General features: G+C 41.2%; 1 protein-coding gene across 2 annotated transcripts in view; it reads left to right on the top strand.

The window, feature by feature from the left end:
• Positions 1–6678, top strand: part of RLF (RLF zinc finger) — a 320814-nt gene extending 314136 nt beyond the window's left edge. For both annotated transcript variants that reach the window (XM_078682707.1, XM_078682708.1), the window contains one exon: positions 1476–6678. In XM_078682707.1, coding sequence (XP_078538833.1) covers positions 1476–6260 — 4785 coding nt within the window. In that variant the 3' untranslated portion in view covers positions 6261–6678. The remainder of the gene's footprint in view (positions 1–1475) is intronic.
• The last annotated feature ends 11296 nt before the right edge of the window (positions 6679–17974 follow it).

Raw genomic sequence — 17974 nt, 5'->3', positions numbered from 1 at the left:
CGCTCATAGATCCTTGTGCGCCTGCTGTACAATAGATCGCAAGCTAGCATATTACACCTATAAAAGTCACATCTAGCATACCCTTCCATATGTCTGCACCTTGCAGCAATTGCTCCTTACCTGCAGAACCGAAAGCTTCAGTCACTTTATCGAATACAAGTCATTAAGGATTTCATGGAAAGGTTGAAAAGAATAATTCCACCACGTGCACCATTGTTAACCTCGTGGAATTTAAATATTGTTCTAACAAGGTTGATGTCTACACCTTTTGAACCACTGCATTTCTGTCCACTCCAGTTCCTGTCTTGGAAGGTTTCTTTCCTTGTATCTATTACTTCCTTAAGAAGAATTAGCGAAATTCATGCTCTTACTATAAAATAACTTTATTTTCAGGTTTGCCAAGGTAAAGTATGTCTTTGGACAAATCCCAATTTCTTCAGAAGGTCGTCTCTACTTTCCATTTAAACTAAACAATTGATAAACCTGTTTTCTTCCCTCTCCCAGAAACCTTGGCAGAAAGAGCACTTTATTCACTTGATGCTAAAAGGTCTTGAATGTGCCACATTGAGAGGACTCGACTTTGTAGTAACACTCCAAAGCTTTTTGTGGCTTTTTCAAATTCAAAAAAGGGTAACACCATTTCTAAAGCAGGTATTACATGGTGGGTCATGAAATGTATTTACATTTGCTACATCAATGCCAAACAAACTTTGCCGACAGTTCCACACGCACATTCTACTACAAAGAAAGGTGTTTTAATGGCTTTCTTAGGCAACATCCCTTTTGCTGATATTTGTAAAGCAGCTACTTGGTCAATTCCGCAAAGGTTCACTAAACACTATTGCGTGGATATCCAGGCCAGGCAGCAATCTCTTGTGGGGCAAGCAGTTCTACAGACGCTATTTCAGATGTCTAGAGCCACCGAGAGAAGAGTACTGTTTACAGTCTAAGCATAGCATGTGTATCTGCTGCCAACCCATGCTATGAATGGAGCATGTTACTTACCTAGTAAGTATCTATTCGTAGCGTGTTGTGCTGCAGATTCGCTTGCACCCTTCCGCCTCCTCAGTAGGCATATATGCTGGTGTCAGGTTTACAGGTATTACACATTATAGATTCAAAATTTGTATATATTTTTAGTTTAGTTCACATATCATTCGTTTATAATACCTTCATTAGATTAGCTCCATCCGTCACTCACCATTATGGCTGAAACAAAATGAACAATCTAAACAATGGAGCCGTTGAACATACGCATTCTCTTGAAGAAGAGACTCAGCGTCACGTTAGCAATAAAAGACTTCTTCGAGAAAAACTAGTTGTAGATCCAAGCTGAACACTAGGTGGCAGAAGTGTACATAACATGTGAATCTGCAGCACTAGACGCTAAGAATAGATGCTTACAAGGTAAGTAACATACTCCATATCTTGATAGCTGTATAAACTGCACTAATAATATTTCATTTGACTTACAGGCTGAAGAAGAAGGTCTTCCGATTTCAATTCTACTTTGTATGAGAGCTCTACAAATTAAATCCGACGAAAATGACATGAAAGCATCTGTATGCAAAACAGTTGCTTGCCTCTTACCACATGACCTTGAGGTCAGGAGAGCTTGTCAGTTGACTGAATTTTTGATTGACCCCAATGAAGATGCATATAACATACTGGAAGCATTGTATCTACAACCAGATCAAAAATTTGATGAAGAAAATGCAATTGTTCCGAATTCTCTTCGCTGTGAACTCCTGCTGGCTCTAAAAGCTCATTGGCCATTTGATCCTGAATTTTGGGATTGGAAGACTTTAAATCGCCACTGTCTTAAACTTTTAGGAAAAGAAGTTTCAGAGTCCGAGTCTGAGGAACAAGAAGCCTGCAGTCAAAGTGTAGCTAATGACAGTAACATCATGGAACCATCTTTAAGTGACATGGAAAAGGTTAAAGAAGAACACCACTTTGAACAAGAAAGTGTGTCAAGTGATGCAAATGAAACTAAAACGAAGGGTCCAGTAGGGATTAAAAAGCCAGTTGGCTCTTCTGAAAGGTATCAGCGATGGCTACAGTATAAATTCCATTGTCTAATCTGTAACAGGGATGTGATAGAAGCTAGAATTCTTCATCATTCTAAAATGCACCTTATAGATGGTATTTTCACATGTCCAGTGTGTGTCAAAAAGTTCAAGAAAAAGGAAGTTTTTGTTCCCCATGTAATGGAGCATGTCAAAATGCCATCTAGGCACAGGCCTAGAAAAAAACCTGTTAGAAAAGAAAGAATCCCAAGGTCTACAAGGGAAACATTCGCCCTAATGTCTTCTACATCACTTAGTGAAAATAAGCACCCGTATGTACAGCCTATTGATCCCTCTCAATACATCACATTTACACAATTAGAAGATTACAATCTTCAGGACAGAGACTTGTATCCATGCCCTGGTACTGGCTGCTCCAGAATTTTTAAACAGTTTAAATACTTGGGTGTACATTTGAAAGCTGAACACCAAAACAATGACGAAAATGCAAAACATTACTTGGATATTAAAAACAGGAGGGAAAAGTGTGGATTTTGCAGGCGACATTTTATCACTGATTTTCATCTTCATGATCATGAAAAAGTGCATGTCGGTCCACTGCCTTATATGTGTGTGTCCCTCGATTGCTTTGCTAAATTTGGTTCAGTTAATGAGCTAATTAATCATAAACAAACCCATGCTGAACTGCAATATAAATGTGAACTAAGAGGTTGCAACATTATTTTTAGTGATTTAGGGCAGCTTTATCACCACGAAGCTCAGCATTTTAGAGATGCATCCAATGCATGTAATTTTCCTGGTTGTAAAAAGTTTTATTTTTCTAAAATAGAGTTTGAGAACCACCTTGCAATCCACGAAATTGCAAGCACAAAAGCAGTCAATCAAGTAGCACACCAACTTGAAGAGCTTGTTACAAAGCCATCAGAAAACAGTCAACACACATTTCAGCTTCATAATAAGTCAGATTCCATTCAAACCTCTGATTTAGACGCTAGGATAGTCCTTGCCCCACAGTCATCAAATTCTGAAATGGTTTCAGAAGTCAAAATAGAATCTGACTTAAATAAAAATGTTCATAGTGAAAGCAGCCAGAGTACCACTAGTGAGAAACCACTAGCACTTTTAGAGAACCCCAGTACTGTTTCTTTGAGGGCAAATCATATACCCCACTCACAGAGTGAAAGGCATAACAGTCGCACTGTTTCAAATGTTCGTCCGAACAAATTTTTTGTTTCAACCCGTTTAAGAGAACAATTTAACATTTTTTCTGTAACCTTTGATGGCAAAAAATTTACATGTGGATTTGATGGCTGTGGAGTATCACGCAAAAATACACGGGGCATGCACAAACATCTTCGAATTGATCATCCAACCCATTTTAAACCCAAGAAGAGAACAGGTATGAATGCGCGAAATCTTCTTCAGCTGTTTAGTGCTAACCAGAAGACTAAACGGCCAAGAAAGCTTAGTGTTCGGCAAGAACAATCTGAAAAAAGAGACACTTTCAAAAGAAGGCGGTTAGTTTGCAATACCAATTCCAGAAGAAAACATGTTCTCAAAGGAGGACTGTGCCGGCCTACAGCACACGAAACTGCAATTTCTGTTCTTCCCAGGGTACTGAGTACTGAAGATGTTATGTTGGAACTTTTATTGGGTTTGAAACATTTAAGCCTAAAAAACACAAGTCCAGACATACTTTCTTCCACTTCATTGCAGAAACCAATCTCTGAGTCATTTCAATCATTTCCTTCTGTCTGTTCTACATCTCCAAATTTCTCAGTTGACAGTACAATTTTTGAACGTAATATTTCTGAACAGGACACATTTACTAGGCAATGTATAGCTCAGCTTGCTGCTAAACCTTTCTATTGTGAACTTCAAGGTTGTAAGTATTCATTTGTGACTAAAGATGCACTTTTAGTACATTATATTAAAAAGCATCATTATTCAAAAGAAAGTGTACTCCAGTTCAGCGTATTTAAAGATCGATTTGCACCTTTTAAGTGTCATATTTGTCAAAGAGCATTTACAAGAAGAACACACCTAAGCATTCATTACAGAAAGAAGCATCAGCTCGCTAAGATGAAATTATCACAAAGGTTAATATCTGCAAGAAAACGTAAAGAAAACAAAAGTTTCCCGGCACCCTTTGAAACTATTGTGAACAGAAATTCCAGTAGCTGCTCTGTATCTGCTTTCCGATCAACAGTTGATGACCTTGATGATGACGATGTTGATATCTTTGAGCAAAAGATGAAACATGAAATGCGTCGTTTTCATAAAGGAGATTACTCTTCTGAAACTGATAATGACTCGCAGTCTGAAGAAATGGATTCTAATAGTGGTGAAAAACCTACATTTTTACTTCAAGACAGGCACAGAGATGATTTGGAATTGATAGAAGGAAGAGGAAGCAAAAGAACTGCCAAAGGAGATTTGTGTTACATTTTGAATAAGTACCACAAACCGTTCCATTGTGTTCATAAAGGTTGCAGCTCTTCCTTTACCAATCAATCAGGCTTAATTCGCCATTACAGACTTACACATCATTATAACAAAGAGCAGTTGTGCTTGGAAAAAGACAGAGCAAAATCAAAGAATAACTATACTAAGTACAAAAAAATATTTGTGTGTAAATTCAAAGACTGTAACAAGCAGTTCCTCGGCTCAAAAGCTCTTGGAAAACATTGCCGTGACATTCATAATGTATACAATGGAGATGATCAGAGACTTTTGCCAGTAACTCAGTCTGCAAGGTTTTCATGTGACCAGCCTAAATGCCTTGCTATATTTTACACGTTTGACAAGTTGAAACATCATCAGTTGGAAGATCACAGTACAGAAATTATGCAAAACAAAGATATTGAAATTCGATGTGAATTAAATGGCTGTGATAGACTTTTCACTCACCACAATACTTACTCAAAGCATGTATTTTACAGTCACAGGGAATGTTACGATGATATTTTTGGGAGACCTGACGAATTAGAAGGCAATATATTAGAAGGAGAGGAAAGTGGTGCTGATAAGAAACCGGACCCTATAAGACAAAAACGTCATTTGCACACAAATAGAAAAAAAATCAAGAAAATTGACAAGCGCTTTGGTAAAAGACGGGAAAAAACTGAAAGCAAAGGTGCAACTAAGTTTAGAACAAGAGAGGAAGCAGTAAATATGTGCTTGGAGGAAGTCAAGCACACACAATTCCCTTGTATGGTACATGGATGTTTATCTGTTGTAAAACTGGAAAGCAGCATCGTAAGACATTATAAACGTTCACACTTTTTTAGCAATGGTTATATTGAAAACCACTATCAAAACCTGGTGCTTTGTGTTAAATATGGTGCAGAGGAAAAAGGTGAATCTCACTTAGAGGTGCATGCAAAAGAATACAACATGCAAAGAAGTAATAAAAGTAAAAAGTGTTTGCTCGAAAATGATTTTCATTATCGGGATAAAGAAAATGAAAATTACAGTAATGCAGTGGGCAGTGACTTGTTAGACACAGAATCATTTTTCTACAAAGGCATGTTGAAATATAAGAACAGTTCAAATACTGCGTGTGTTGGAGACCATACGTCAGAGCCCTCATTCTGTAAAGTTGAGCAAAGCTATCCTGGAACTAAAGAAAAAGAAAATAAATCTCGGTTCTCCAGTTTCCAGGTGCCTTTAAAAAGAAAGAAGGGGTGTGATGAAAGGGAACGAGGTTCAGCACATGTGGTTGGTACAAAAGACAATTGCCAGAAGCAGTCCTTGGCCAGAACTTTTGATTTAAAGTCATTTAAGCCAATGGGTTTTGAATCTTCGTTTTTAAAGTTTATCCAAGAACGAGAGCATAAGGATGAATATTTTGAAGAACAAACTGAGTGGGAGCCTGAAAAATACTGTGCCCCTAGCTTTTTACAGAACACAGGTAACATGCAAAATAACTTTGTTGACAAAAAAAGTAAAGAAGTCCGCATACCTAAACGTTTAAGTGAATCTCTGTTACATAGACAAGTTGCTGCATGCCACCCTTTAACATCATCCACAGAGACATCAACTGTACCTTCCTTACAAAACCTGAGGTCCATACTGGATAAGGCACTGACTGACTGTGGAGACCTTGCCTTAAAACAGCTTCATTATCTGAGACCAGTTGTAGTTCTTGAAAGATCCAAATTTTCCACACACCTTGTAAATTTGTTTCCAGCTAAAAAGACTAGCGGATTGTGTGTAGGAAGTTCTTAATGAGTAAATTGTGTTCAAAACAAGAATGCCTCCAGTATTACTGCAAGGGAAATGGAATTCCAGCTAAAAGATTGACATAAGTACAGACATTGTCTAGAATAGAATATATTGTTTAATTTGATGAATGTATTATATTTATGTACACAGTATTGGCAAACTTGGTCAATCTTTCCAGTTGGTCTGAAGAAATAGAATGGTCTGCTGTTTTTGGTGCTAACACATCAGAATACTGGGGCTTCCTTTTTTCAAAATAAATGTGCATGATTGTATATTAAGAAATAAGTACTATGGTACTTAAGGTCGGATAAAGCGTTCTTACTTGAATGTGCACCTCAGGGTGCGTTGTGTAATATATTGTACACTACAGCATCTTATATTTTTTTGTTATGAGTTTCAATAAATTCCAATTTTTCACCCATTTTTTTAATTGATAAGGAAAACCTCTACATAAGATTTGGAGGCTTCTTCCAATTCTAGTAGACTCTAAGTGGGTTTCATTAATACATTTTGGGTACTTGTCAAGCTGGCAACGGGTTACAAATTGATAATCAGAATTTGATTTATTCTCCTTATGTCTAGAGCATTTCTTCCCAGTTTGCTGAAAATCTTTTATTAGCTTGTTAGTAGATGTGTTGAAAAACAATTAAGGCTAAGGATTCATATTCTTTCCTGTTCTACGTGTTTTACAGCCACACCTGTTTTCATCACTGCTACGTTTTTTCCTTCTTTCTTTTCATTACTTACCTGGTGCAGCCTATTGGGGAACCTCTTATGGTCATCATCAAAAACAGCAGGGAACCTGGTTAGCTTTGGCTTGTAAAGTTCCAGAATAGTTCAAATAGCTAACTCCAGTGCATAATAGATTCCTTCAAAAGTATGTCCAGGGACACTGATTGTGGAAGACTTTCCAAAGTTAAAAGAATCCTGATATTAAGCATACTGAGCTTGGCAAAGACCCGCATTACTGATCGGAAGTGCCAGATTTCAGGTTTTACCGCCAGTTTTGTGGAAGGACCTTCAACCTACATAAGATCGCTTAACCAGTATCTTAGCGCTAATTCACTAAAGCAATGTCACCTCTAGTATCATGAAGATGCTCTGGTACTGAAAGTTAAATGTAGATATTTAGCTTATAGTGAGCTCTCAGTGGTAACAATGGTCAGTAAGGCCATCGTTTGGAATACTTGTGATTATAGACTATTAATCTTTAACAGTAACATTATTTTCATCCATGGTTCTGCACTAGACTTAATTATATTTTTTGCTGAGATCTGATGATGATGCTTGTTGGCAGATAATTTTACATGTTGATTCTGTTTTAGATTCACTAGCTGTGTAATTCCTTTCAGTCAAGCAGTTGGAATTAGAATTGTAATTATTATTCATTACAATGTTGTTAATTCTGGCCGCGGACCATGGGCTGGTCTCTTAACAATACTCCTAAAAGGGGAAAAAGGGATCCAAAATTTGGTGCTAACTTTACATTGTTTCTCCAGTGTTGTAATTTTCCTGTATTGATGCTTTAACCATACTTACTAGCAGGACTCCCAAAGGAGGTATATATTCATCAGAACACAAAAGACATTGAGCCCATTTTTGATAGAAACATTATGAATGATTCACATATGTTGCCAGTTTAAACATTCATGTGTAGTTTGAGGGGTTGGGCAGCAAACAGGCAGTGTCCTAATTCCTTGTACCCTTTATGGCACTTGGTTACCATAGGTCAGCAAGTACTGAGTTTTTTTTGCTTGTTTCCGTCTTGCCATGATGACGTATTGTGAAGCTTGTTGGATGTGCCAACTAAAGGTTGAAAGGGCAGACAAAAACATTAACAACCTCTGTTGTGACTTCTATGGTGCCTGAAAAGGAAGATCAACCTGGTTAATTTACAAAATAACTGTGCGGTAAAGTTGGGTGGTATTGACGTGTTAACTGTTACAGTAGTAAAATCACCCTATTACAAATGAAATTCAACTAACAAACAAAGGTGTTCCATGTTTGAGTCATAATAATTAGACATAAATGTTCATAACCTGATACATTTTGGTCCCTCTGGGCAGAAAAGTAAGATTGCTTTTTCCATGCCATTGGTCTTGACGTAAACAACAGACATCAATATCGGCAGTCCTAAAAACAAATATGTTTGTAGCATGTGCTGCTGTAGATCACATGCATTACACACCCCTGCCATCTAGTATTGAGCGCAGACATTGCAAGTTGTTTTTTCCCCCTCAAAATAGAGGTTTCATGTTGAGGTGACTAACGATGCTGCCTCAAATCCCACAATGCACCCGGACTGAAACTGCAACTAAGATAATTGTATTGGTCTTCAGGGTGAGACATGCTTTTGGAGTTGTAGAACTGTTGTTCTATAGAAGCCTTTAGCTGGACTCCAAGGACCAAAGAACAGACCCTTTTCAGTTTAGCCATAAATTCAACAGCAAATTCTCATGGTCCAACCGGCATACCCTTTGTATTCTCTGCCTACTAAGGGAACATATAGAATCGAACTGTTCTGTCTGCCACACCTTTAGAATAAAAAACAAAATCCAGTAGAGGAGTGAACGCCAGTGGGCTTACTACATGAGGCAGCGCCAAAGCTCCACTGAGTCATCGAAAGGCCCATCGTCGAAGATTGGGGGGCAAGGAAGGGCATTTCCTGCAACACTCCAGCTGCCAACAAATAGCCAACACTTAAACCTTCCACACCATCCCAGGAGTTTCCCTCCAGGGTTTGAGAACTTTGAGACTGCTGAATTGACCTCAGTAGTAGGCACCTATCACTGTCCCAGAAATCGCTCAACCTTGAAAACAAACCTCAGCTCCACAAAGCCCTTAACGCACCCTTTCTTGCCTTTGCACTTGGATCCCAAAACATTCACCCCAGTACTGAGGTTAATACCAAAATCAGCTCCCAAACATGCCTTGACATCTAAAGACCCTACACCTTCACAGGAACTGCTGGAGCAGCCAGATATCAGACATAGAAAGATATACATTGATCCTGTCACAGGACACATCCCTGTGCTTAAATGACATAGGTATAGAGACCCTAGCCCACCAGCGCTGCCACAGTCACCAGCTTGTTCCCTGCACACAAACTCTTGATACCAAACATATATTAGGCATTTCTGATCCATACGAAGAGCATGGCCATACAGACAATGAAATTGATCCATGGTACGATTACAGCATGGATCCCATGGAAGATCCATCTTTTGATAAAACCTTCTTTGGATAACAGAATATCATAACATACTGCCAATCAAATAGCAGCTGACCACCACAAGTTTAAACTACAAGTGGTGGAGGAGGATTAAAACGACTCCCTAGTCGAGATGTTCACAAAGACAGAACACTCAGTTCTTTTCCTTTATATGCTTAAGAAGCATGACAAAGTGTGCAAGTAAAAATATTTAATTACGTGGTAAAGACAATGGTTGTTACCCAAAGGGGAAAAAATAGTGCAAGGCCTGTACTTTAACTGCCATGCATTACTAGATTCCCTTGCTGTTCTCGCAACTAGAAAAAGGGCCTTCACCCAAAAGCATCGGGGATGACTCACCACAAGACAAGGTGAGCTAGCAGATTGATGCAGCTGGTGAAAGGGTAACTGTGAGCAAAGCTATACAATGGTGCTTCACAAGCTGAGTGTGCCGGTTGTCCAGATATGACAGGTACCACTGGGAAGAAATAGAGCAGCTGCCAGAGACCTGCCAAAAAAGAGGTAGTGACAACATCCAGTGCAGGTAATACCACATCAAGTTAGACAAACACCAGCGTTCTGCTCCCATTGTATACATAGCTCAGAATCTCAAGCGTCTGCCCTGAAGTCCACCAGCAGCTGCTGAAAGACCAATTTGATGGAGATCAGCTGTTTGTCCCACAAGTGAACATGATGTTGGAAAACAATAAAGTAAAAAATACAGCCAAGGCTAGATTCTCTATATAAGGGATACTCATTGTTCGACCTGGGGGCTGGCTGCAATCATCCTGACCTCTACATGTCACCCTCAGAACTTAACTGAACACTATCATTCAGAAAGATATGAAACAAGGGCATTATTTTATTTACAGTTAACTGAAGTAAAGGAAAATGAGCACAGAAGGCAATCTGAACCATTAATCTTTAGAAACATCTTCATATTTAAAGACCTCACATCTAACATCAAATTTGATTAACTCTCTTGAAAATTTAAAAAAATACTATGTTCAAGGTATGTGTGCTGTAGATACACATGCTTTGCGTACTCCTGCCATCTAGTGTTGGGTCCGGATGTTTGCAAGTTGTTTTTCTTCAAAGAAGTCTTTCCTAGTCACGCGGTAAGGTGACTCCTCCTTTCTTGACAGTGTGCATGGGCTTCGACACCATGTTAGATTGTTTTTTTCCGCCATCGAGTTCGGACGTGTATTGCTGCGCTCCGGTTCGAAACCGTTCTTTGGGTTCCCCTTGACGCGCTTTCCTCTCTACCCTCAACGGTATTATTTCCACACGCGTTTCCACTTCTCCGCGTATTGTTTTGACATCGGAATCGACCTTCCATTAGAAAGCTTCAAGGACGGCCTTTGAGGCCTAACTGCACCCAGTAGGCTCTCCATCGATGGATCGGACTCCGTTTAAATTCTGTCCTCAGTGCCACGCCGAGTATCCGCGCACCGACTCACACAAGGTGTGCAACTTGTGCTTATCTCCCGAGCACAAAGAAAAAAAACACAAGGCTTCGGCACCACCTCTGCCTTCTGGCTATGGTTGGCACCGATATGACATTTCCAGCGTCTTGCCCACTGGCTCTGCTCCGAAACAGCCAGTCAAGCCTTCTGCCTCTGCACTGAGTCGCCAAAAATCTTCCTCGGAGCCGAAACCCTCCGGTTCCAAGCAGAAGTCCTTCTTGGAGCCAAAACCCTCTGTGCCGTAACCCAGGCATCCTTCGTAGCCGAAACCTTCTACGCCAAAAGGCCATCCTCTGCCGAAAGTGAAAATACTGCCACCAAAACACAAAGAGCACCCTTCAGATCCAAAACTGGACACTATTCCGTTAACACCAGATCCAAATCAAAAGAGGCAACACATTAACCCCAAGACTGGTCATATTTACACAAAAACGCAAGCTTTAAAATGAGGACATCTCTGACAAGATCCCCTTAAAGAACAAATCTGTAGCTACAAGTCCTTTCCATCTTCCATCATCTGCTCTCGCACCTCCGTCTCCACCTCAGAATCCTTTGCATATTACACCTCAGGATTCCCTACAATCACACCATGACGATGCAGATGATGGGGGGATGAATATCCCTATAGATCCATGGACAGATTACATAATTGACACCCCAGGTGATACTGATCCAGACCTTTACCCAACCATACCATCTCCTCAAGAAGACAATGCATCACACCTAGAGCTCATTTCCAGGGCTGCACATTACCATGGGGTTAAACTTCACAAAGAATTACTAGAAGATTTTTTGTTTGAGACTTTAGCTTCTACACACAGGTTATCACAGACACTTCCCATGCTTAAAGGCATGATGCCACATGCTGATGAGATTTTCAAAGACCCAATCAGAGAACGCATCCTGACTCCTAGGGTGGACAAAAAATATAAGGCCTCTCCTATAGATCCTATATTTATAAAGGGACAATTACCATTAGATTCCCTAGTTAATGCTCGTAAGCTGGCGAATTCTCAAACATCAGGAGATGCTTCTCCGCTAGATAAAGAGTCAAAATTCATTGATGCTTCTGGCAAGCGCATAGCTGCTCAAGCAGAAAATCAATGGTGCATTGCAAATACGCAGGGCCTCTTAGCCAGGTATGACATGGCACACTGGGGCGAAATTAAGCAATTGCTCCAATATCTCCCAGATGAGCATAAGACTAAGGCACAAGACTTAGTAAATGAGGATAAGCTCATTTCTAATTCCTTCATACGCTGTGCTCTAGATGCTGCAGACACTGCAGCTAGAGAGATTAACACTAGCATTCTGATGAGGAGACACGCTTGGGTAAGGACTTTAGGGTTTAAACCTGAAGTCCAACAATCAATCCTTAACACACCCTTTGATAAGGAACACCTATTTGCTCCTAACGTCGAACAGGCGTTAGAGAAAATGAAGCAGGACACAGAGGTAGCTAAATCTATGGTAGTACTCCAGACTACCTCCATCAGAGGCTCCTTTTGTCGCTCATTTTAAAGAGGAGGGTCAGAAACTCCATCCCCAGATCAAAAGACCTCCACTTATAAAAGTAACAATCAGTCCTCTCCATCCAGAGGGTTTTTTCAAGGAGGATACAGAGGCAAAAACTTAAAGGATAGGGGTAAGGACAACACACCCCACTTCCCCCCGATTACACAATCCCTGTCAGAGAAAGACTTCAACAATTTCTCCCCGTTTAGCACTCTATAACATCAGACAAAAGTGGAGAAGCGTGGCTCAGTGGTTAGAGGCGGCAGACCCGGAAGCTGAGATCGGCCGTGGACCAGGGTTCGATTCCCCGCCTCGGCGGGTCTCGGGCTCAAAAATTCCACGGACTCGACAATTCTCGCTCCGGTGCCACCTCGACTCACGGGGTCACACTCTGTGACTCTGGGCAATAGCTTGCTTAATCTCCACTACAGCCCCTCGCGGCGGGATGCCTGGCTTTCACCTTGTGGATACCCTGCCGGGGTATCTCACAGGGGAATACCAGGACGGGTTCCCTAAGCAAGCGCTTAGATACCGTGTCGGTGATTTGCGCTATATAAATACATTTACATTTACATTTACAAATGGGTGCTTGGAATTATCCAACATGGTTATTGCCTGGAGCTTACTGGCTATCCCCAAACATTTCACCTCGGTCTAACTCCTCTTCCCCCAACAAGCAGTGACTTGCCCACGCTTCCCCCCAATTACACCACACCTGTCGGGGGAAGACTTCAATAATTTCTCCCCGTTTGGCACTCTAAAACATCATATAAATGGGTGCTTGGAATTATCCAACATGGTTATTGCCTGAAGCTTACCAGCAATCCCCAAACATTCCACCTCGGTCTCACAAGTTGTCTCCAGAACACATAGACTTGCTGAAACAAGAGGTTCAGTCCCTCTTACTGAAAGGGGCAATAGAGCCGGTTCCAATACAGTTCCACGACTCAGGGGTTTACTCTCTATACTTTCTCATCCCCAAAAAGGGCGGTTCCCTACGACCTATTCTGGATCTCAGAGAGCTAAACCGCTATACACTGTCGGAGCACTTTCTCATGGTGACACTTCAACACGTACTCTCACTTTTACAAAGCACAGACTTTGTCTCCCCTAAATTTAAAGGGCACGTATTTTCACGTTCCAATTCATCCGGCTCATCGCAAATACCTCAGATTTGTGATAGCGGGCAAGCATTACCAATTCAAGGTGCTTCCCTTCAGAGTGACTACAGCACCCATAGTTTTTACCAAATGTCTGGTGGTAGTCGCTGCTCATCTCAGAAGACAACAAATTCACGTCTTCCCCTATCTAGACAACTGGCTTATCAAAGCCAGCTCTCAAAGGAACGGTCTACAACACACACAGATCACAATAGATCTACTTCATCAACTGGGGTTCACCATCTATGCTCATAAATCTCACCTACATCCGTCACAGATGCAGTCTTACTTAAGAACAAGTCTAGACACAGTCAAAGATCTAGCTAATCCCTGTGTAGCTAGAATTTGCAATATTCAGGCTATGATTCTACAGTTTTAACCCAACCAAGCTTTACTAGCATGAGAGTTCATGCAACTGCTGGGTACGATGGCTGCTTGCATCACAATTGTACCCCATGCAAGGCTTCACATGCCCCCCCTGCAAGAGTGCTTAGCACGTCAGTGGGATCAGTCACAGGGTAAGTTAACCGATCTAGTGTTGGTAGACGACCGTACCCATCGCTCTCTGCAGTAGTGGAACCCACTAAACTTATCAAAAGGCCAGCCTTTCATCGATCCTATTCCACAGATCATGCTCACAGCAGACACATCTCTAACAGGTTGGGGGGCTCATCTCAAGGGTTACACAATACAAGGACTGTGGAGAAACAAGCACAAGGCTCTCCCACCTAGAGCTTTTAGCAGTTTTTCTGGCACTTTTCAAACTCACCTATTCACCAACACTGTCTTAGTCCGAACGGACAGCATGACAGCAATGTACTATGTGAACAAACGGGGAGGGGTGGGGGGGCACTCTCTCCAACTGTCAACACTTGCTCAAGCCATTTGGAAATGGGAAATCCATCACAAGATTTATCTACTGCAGAACATCTCGTAGAGTAAACAATCAAAATGTTGACAGCAAATTCATGAGTGGGAACTTCATCCCCAAGTTCTCCTTCCCTTTTTCCAACAATGCGGTTTTCCACAAGTAGACTTGTTTGCCACAGTCTAAAACGCAAAATGCCCAAGCTTTAGCTCCAGGTTCCCACACCCGCTCTTAAAGGGCAGTGCCTTATGAATTAACTGGTCAGGGATATTTGCCTACGCTTTTCCGCCTCTTCCACTCATTCCGTGTGTGGTTCGGAAACTCAGGAAACATCCCTCACACTGATTCTAGTAGCTCGCACATGGGCCTGTCAACCATGGTTCACCTCCCTGTTGGAGCTGTCAGTAGTTCCACATCAAAAGCTACACCTCACCTCCAGTCTCCTCACACAGAACCATGGAGAAAGCGGACATCCAAATCTCAAGGAACTAAATCTGGTGATCTGGCGGCTGAAGTCATAGAGTTTGGTAATTTAAATTTATCAGATAAACAAACAAATGGAGGAGTACCACCCTTAGACCTAAAGAGGTCTCAGTAGAGTAGGAGAGGGGAGAAGGAGCAAAAGAAAAGGAAATTATCCTTTTCTAAGAAGACCCCTTACTCACCAACCTGGTTGGTGACATGCTTCATCATCGGGGTCCCACCTGAACAACTGAGTGCCGTCCAGGTGTACTGTGACACCTGACTACAGAGGAGCGGTTTTTTTGTGTGTGTGAAGTGAGTGTAAAAAAGTGGATTAAAAATTGTCCTGGTATAACTCAGTAGGAACAACTTTTATTCTTGAGCTACTGGACAATATTAAAAAGGTTTTTCAGATACATGTATGGATATTATTGGTCCATTGTTATCTATAAATAGTGAAAAGTGACGGTCTACATGTTTCAACCTGTATGGAAAATTGCCAGGTTTTCTTCAGGACCAGAGTGCGTGATCTGGGTGGTATACACACGCTAAGGTGTACCCTGCCCTCGATCACCAAATACCAATCTGTATACTTACAGTTGGTGCCCTTTCATCCAGTGTAAGAAAGAGAAAAAAACTGGAATTTCCAGATTAATGTGCCTCATGGGAGTCGGGATCGTGCCGCTAACCCTATTGACACAATTGTGCCCGAGTTAAATGACCGCTGATGCACCTAGTCTGCGATCTCCGCTCTCCGTGGCCACGGGGAGCGGAGTTTTTTTCTCTTTCTTACACTGGATGACAGGGCGCCAACTGTAAGTATACAGATTGGTCTTTGGTGATCGAGGGCAGGGTACACCTTAGCGTGTGTATACCACCCAGATCACGCACTCTGGTCCTGACGAAAACCTGGCAATTTTCCATACAGGTTGAAACATGTAGACCGTCACTTTTCACTTTTTTCACTATTTATAGATAACAATGGACCAATAATATCCATACATGTATCTGAAAAACTTTTTTAATATTGTCCAGTAACTCAAGAATAAAAGTTTTTCTACTGAGTTATACCAGGACAATTTTTAATCCACTTTTTTACACTCACAACTTCACACAAAAACAACCCGCTCCACTGTAGTCAGGTGTCGCAGCACACCCGGATGGCACTCGGCTGTTCGGGTGGGACCCCGATGATGAAGCATGTCACCAACCAGGTTGGTGAGTGAGGGGTCTTCTTAGAAAAGGATAATTCCCTTTTCTTTTGCTCCTTCTCCCCTCTACTGAGACCTCTTTAGGTCTTAGGGTGGTACTCCTCCATTTGTTTGTTTATCTGACCATTAAGTGGATCAGGAGTATTCCCCTCCAAGCAGTGGAAATCCCTTTCCCTCTCTTTGTTCTACATATTTAAATTTAACACCAGATTGTATGAATATTCTAAAAGAAGCAAGAAGGCCTGCCACCACAGCTTGCTATGCAGCAAAATGGAAAAGATTTGCTTTATACTGCAACAACTAAATCAATCATTTAGATGCTTCCATACAAAACATCTATTACCTGTTAAATTTACAGCAAACAGGACTAGCGTGTACGTCTATTTGTTTGCACCTTGCAACAGTAGCTGCCTTCTTGCAAAATAGGTAACATCTATCACTATTTAGAGTTCAAGTAATAAAAGCTTTCATGGTAGGCTTAAATAGAGTAATACCACCAAGGATTCCCCCTGCCCCAGTACGGAATCTTAACATTGTTCTCACAAGGCTCAGGGGTCCACCTTTTGAACCATTACACAAGTGCCTTTTACAGTTCCTCTCGTGGAAAGTTGCATTCCTCATTGCGATCACATCAATAAGGAGAGTTGGTGAGCTACAGGCATTAACGTTGGAAGAACCTTTCTTTCACCTACATGAAGATAGGATATTTCTCTGTACCAAACCAAATATCCTCCCCAAGGTAGTTTCTGCTTTTCATATAAACCATTCGGTTGAGTTGCCAGTCTTCTTTCCTCAACCTGATTCTGTGGCAAAACGCGCTCTTCACACGCTTGATATTAAAACAGCTTTACTATACTACATAGATAGAACAAAAGACTTTTGCAAAACAAAACAACTGTTAGTTGCATTTGCTCCAACTCACAAAGGCAATCCTATCTCTAGATCTGGTATTGCCAGATGGATTGCATTCAAACATGCTATGCTAAAGCTAAAAGAACTTTAACGATTTCCCCTAGAGCGCATTCCACTCGCAAAATAGGGGCTTCTGAGGCCTTTTAAGGTAACATTACGGTAGCTGACATATGTAAGGCAGCTACATGGTCTTCACCACACACATTTACCAAACATGATTGCATAGATGTGTTAGCACATCAACGAGCTAACGTAGGCCAAGCAGTACTCAAATCACTGTTCCAAACAACTGCAACACCTACAGGCTATCCAATGCTTTGGGAGTGTACTGTTTTATAGTCTATGCAAAGCATGTGTATCTACAGCACACAGGCCTCGAACGCATAATGTTACTTACCCAGTAAGCTCTGTTCTTGGCATGTAGAGCTGCAGATTATTACGCCCCCAGTTGTTTGCAGTTCTTCATTACACATTTATATGCATGGACATCTATATACTGCACTTTCTTTTTTTTTTTTTTTACTTTTTATTATTTGAACACAAAGAAACAAAACATCAAACAAACAAGCAAGGCAGTACAGTAATAATACAGCCAATCAGGTCTGTGCTCAAGGAGGACGGGAGATACATAATAGCAGGAGAAAAAAGTCTTTGAATACAGATGAGGTGAGGCAGAGGCAGAGGCAGAATGGCATATGAACAGCACAATATACCACAGCTGGAAGGAATGTAGGTCAGGGCGACTGGGAAGGACTCGGGATAGCAGTGAGCGGGGGCGTACAAATATCTCCACGGTATGAGTTCCAAGGGTTCCAAATCTTCCCCCATTTTTTGGGCCTGCCTCTTGCGATACACACTGTTTTCTCTCGAAACATGCACCAGTCCAAACTCTCTTTCCAAGCAATCACTGTA

This window comes from Lissotriton helveticus, chromosome 3_1 (genome assembly GCF_964261635.1).
Source record: "Lissotriton helveticus chromosome 3_1, aLisHel1.1, whole genome shotgun sequence".
Lineage (NCBI taxonomy): Eukaryota > Metazoa > Chordata > Amphibia > Caudata > Salamandridae > Lissotriton > Lissotriton helveticus.
This window is presented reverse-complemented; position numbering and strand designations above follow the sequence as displayed.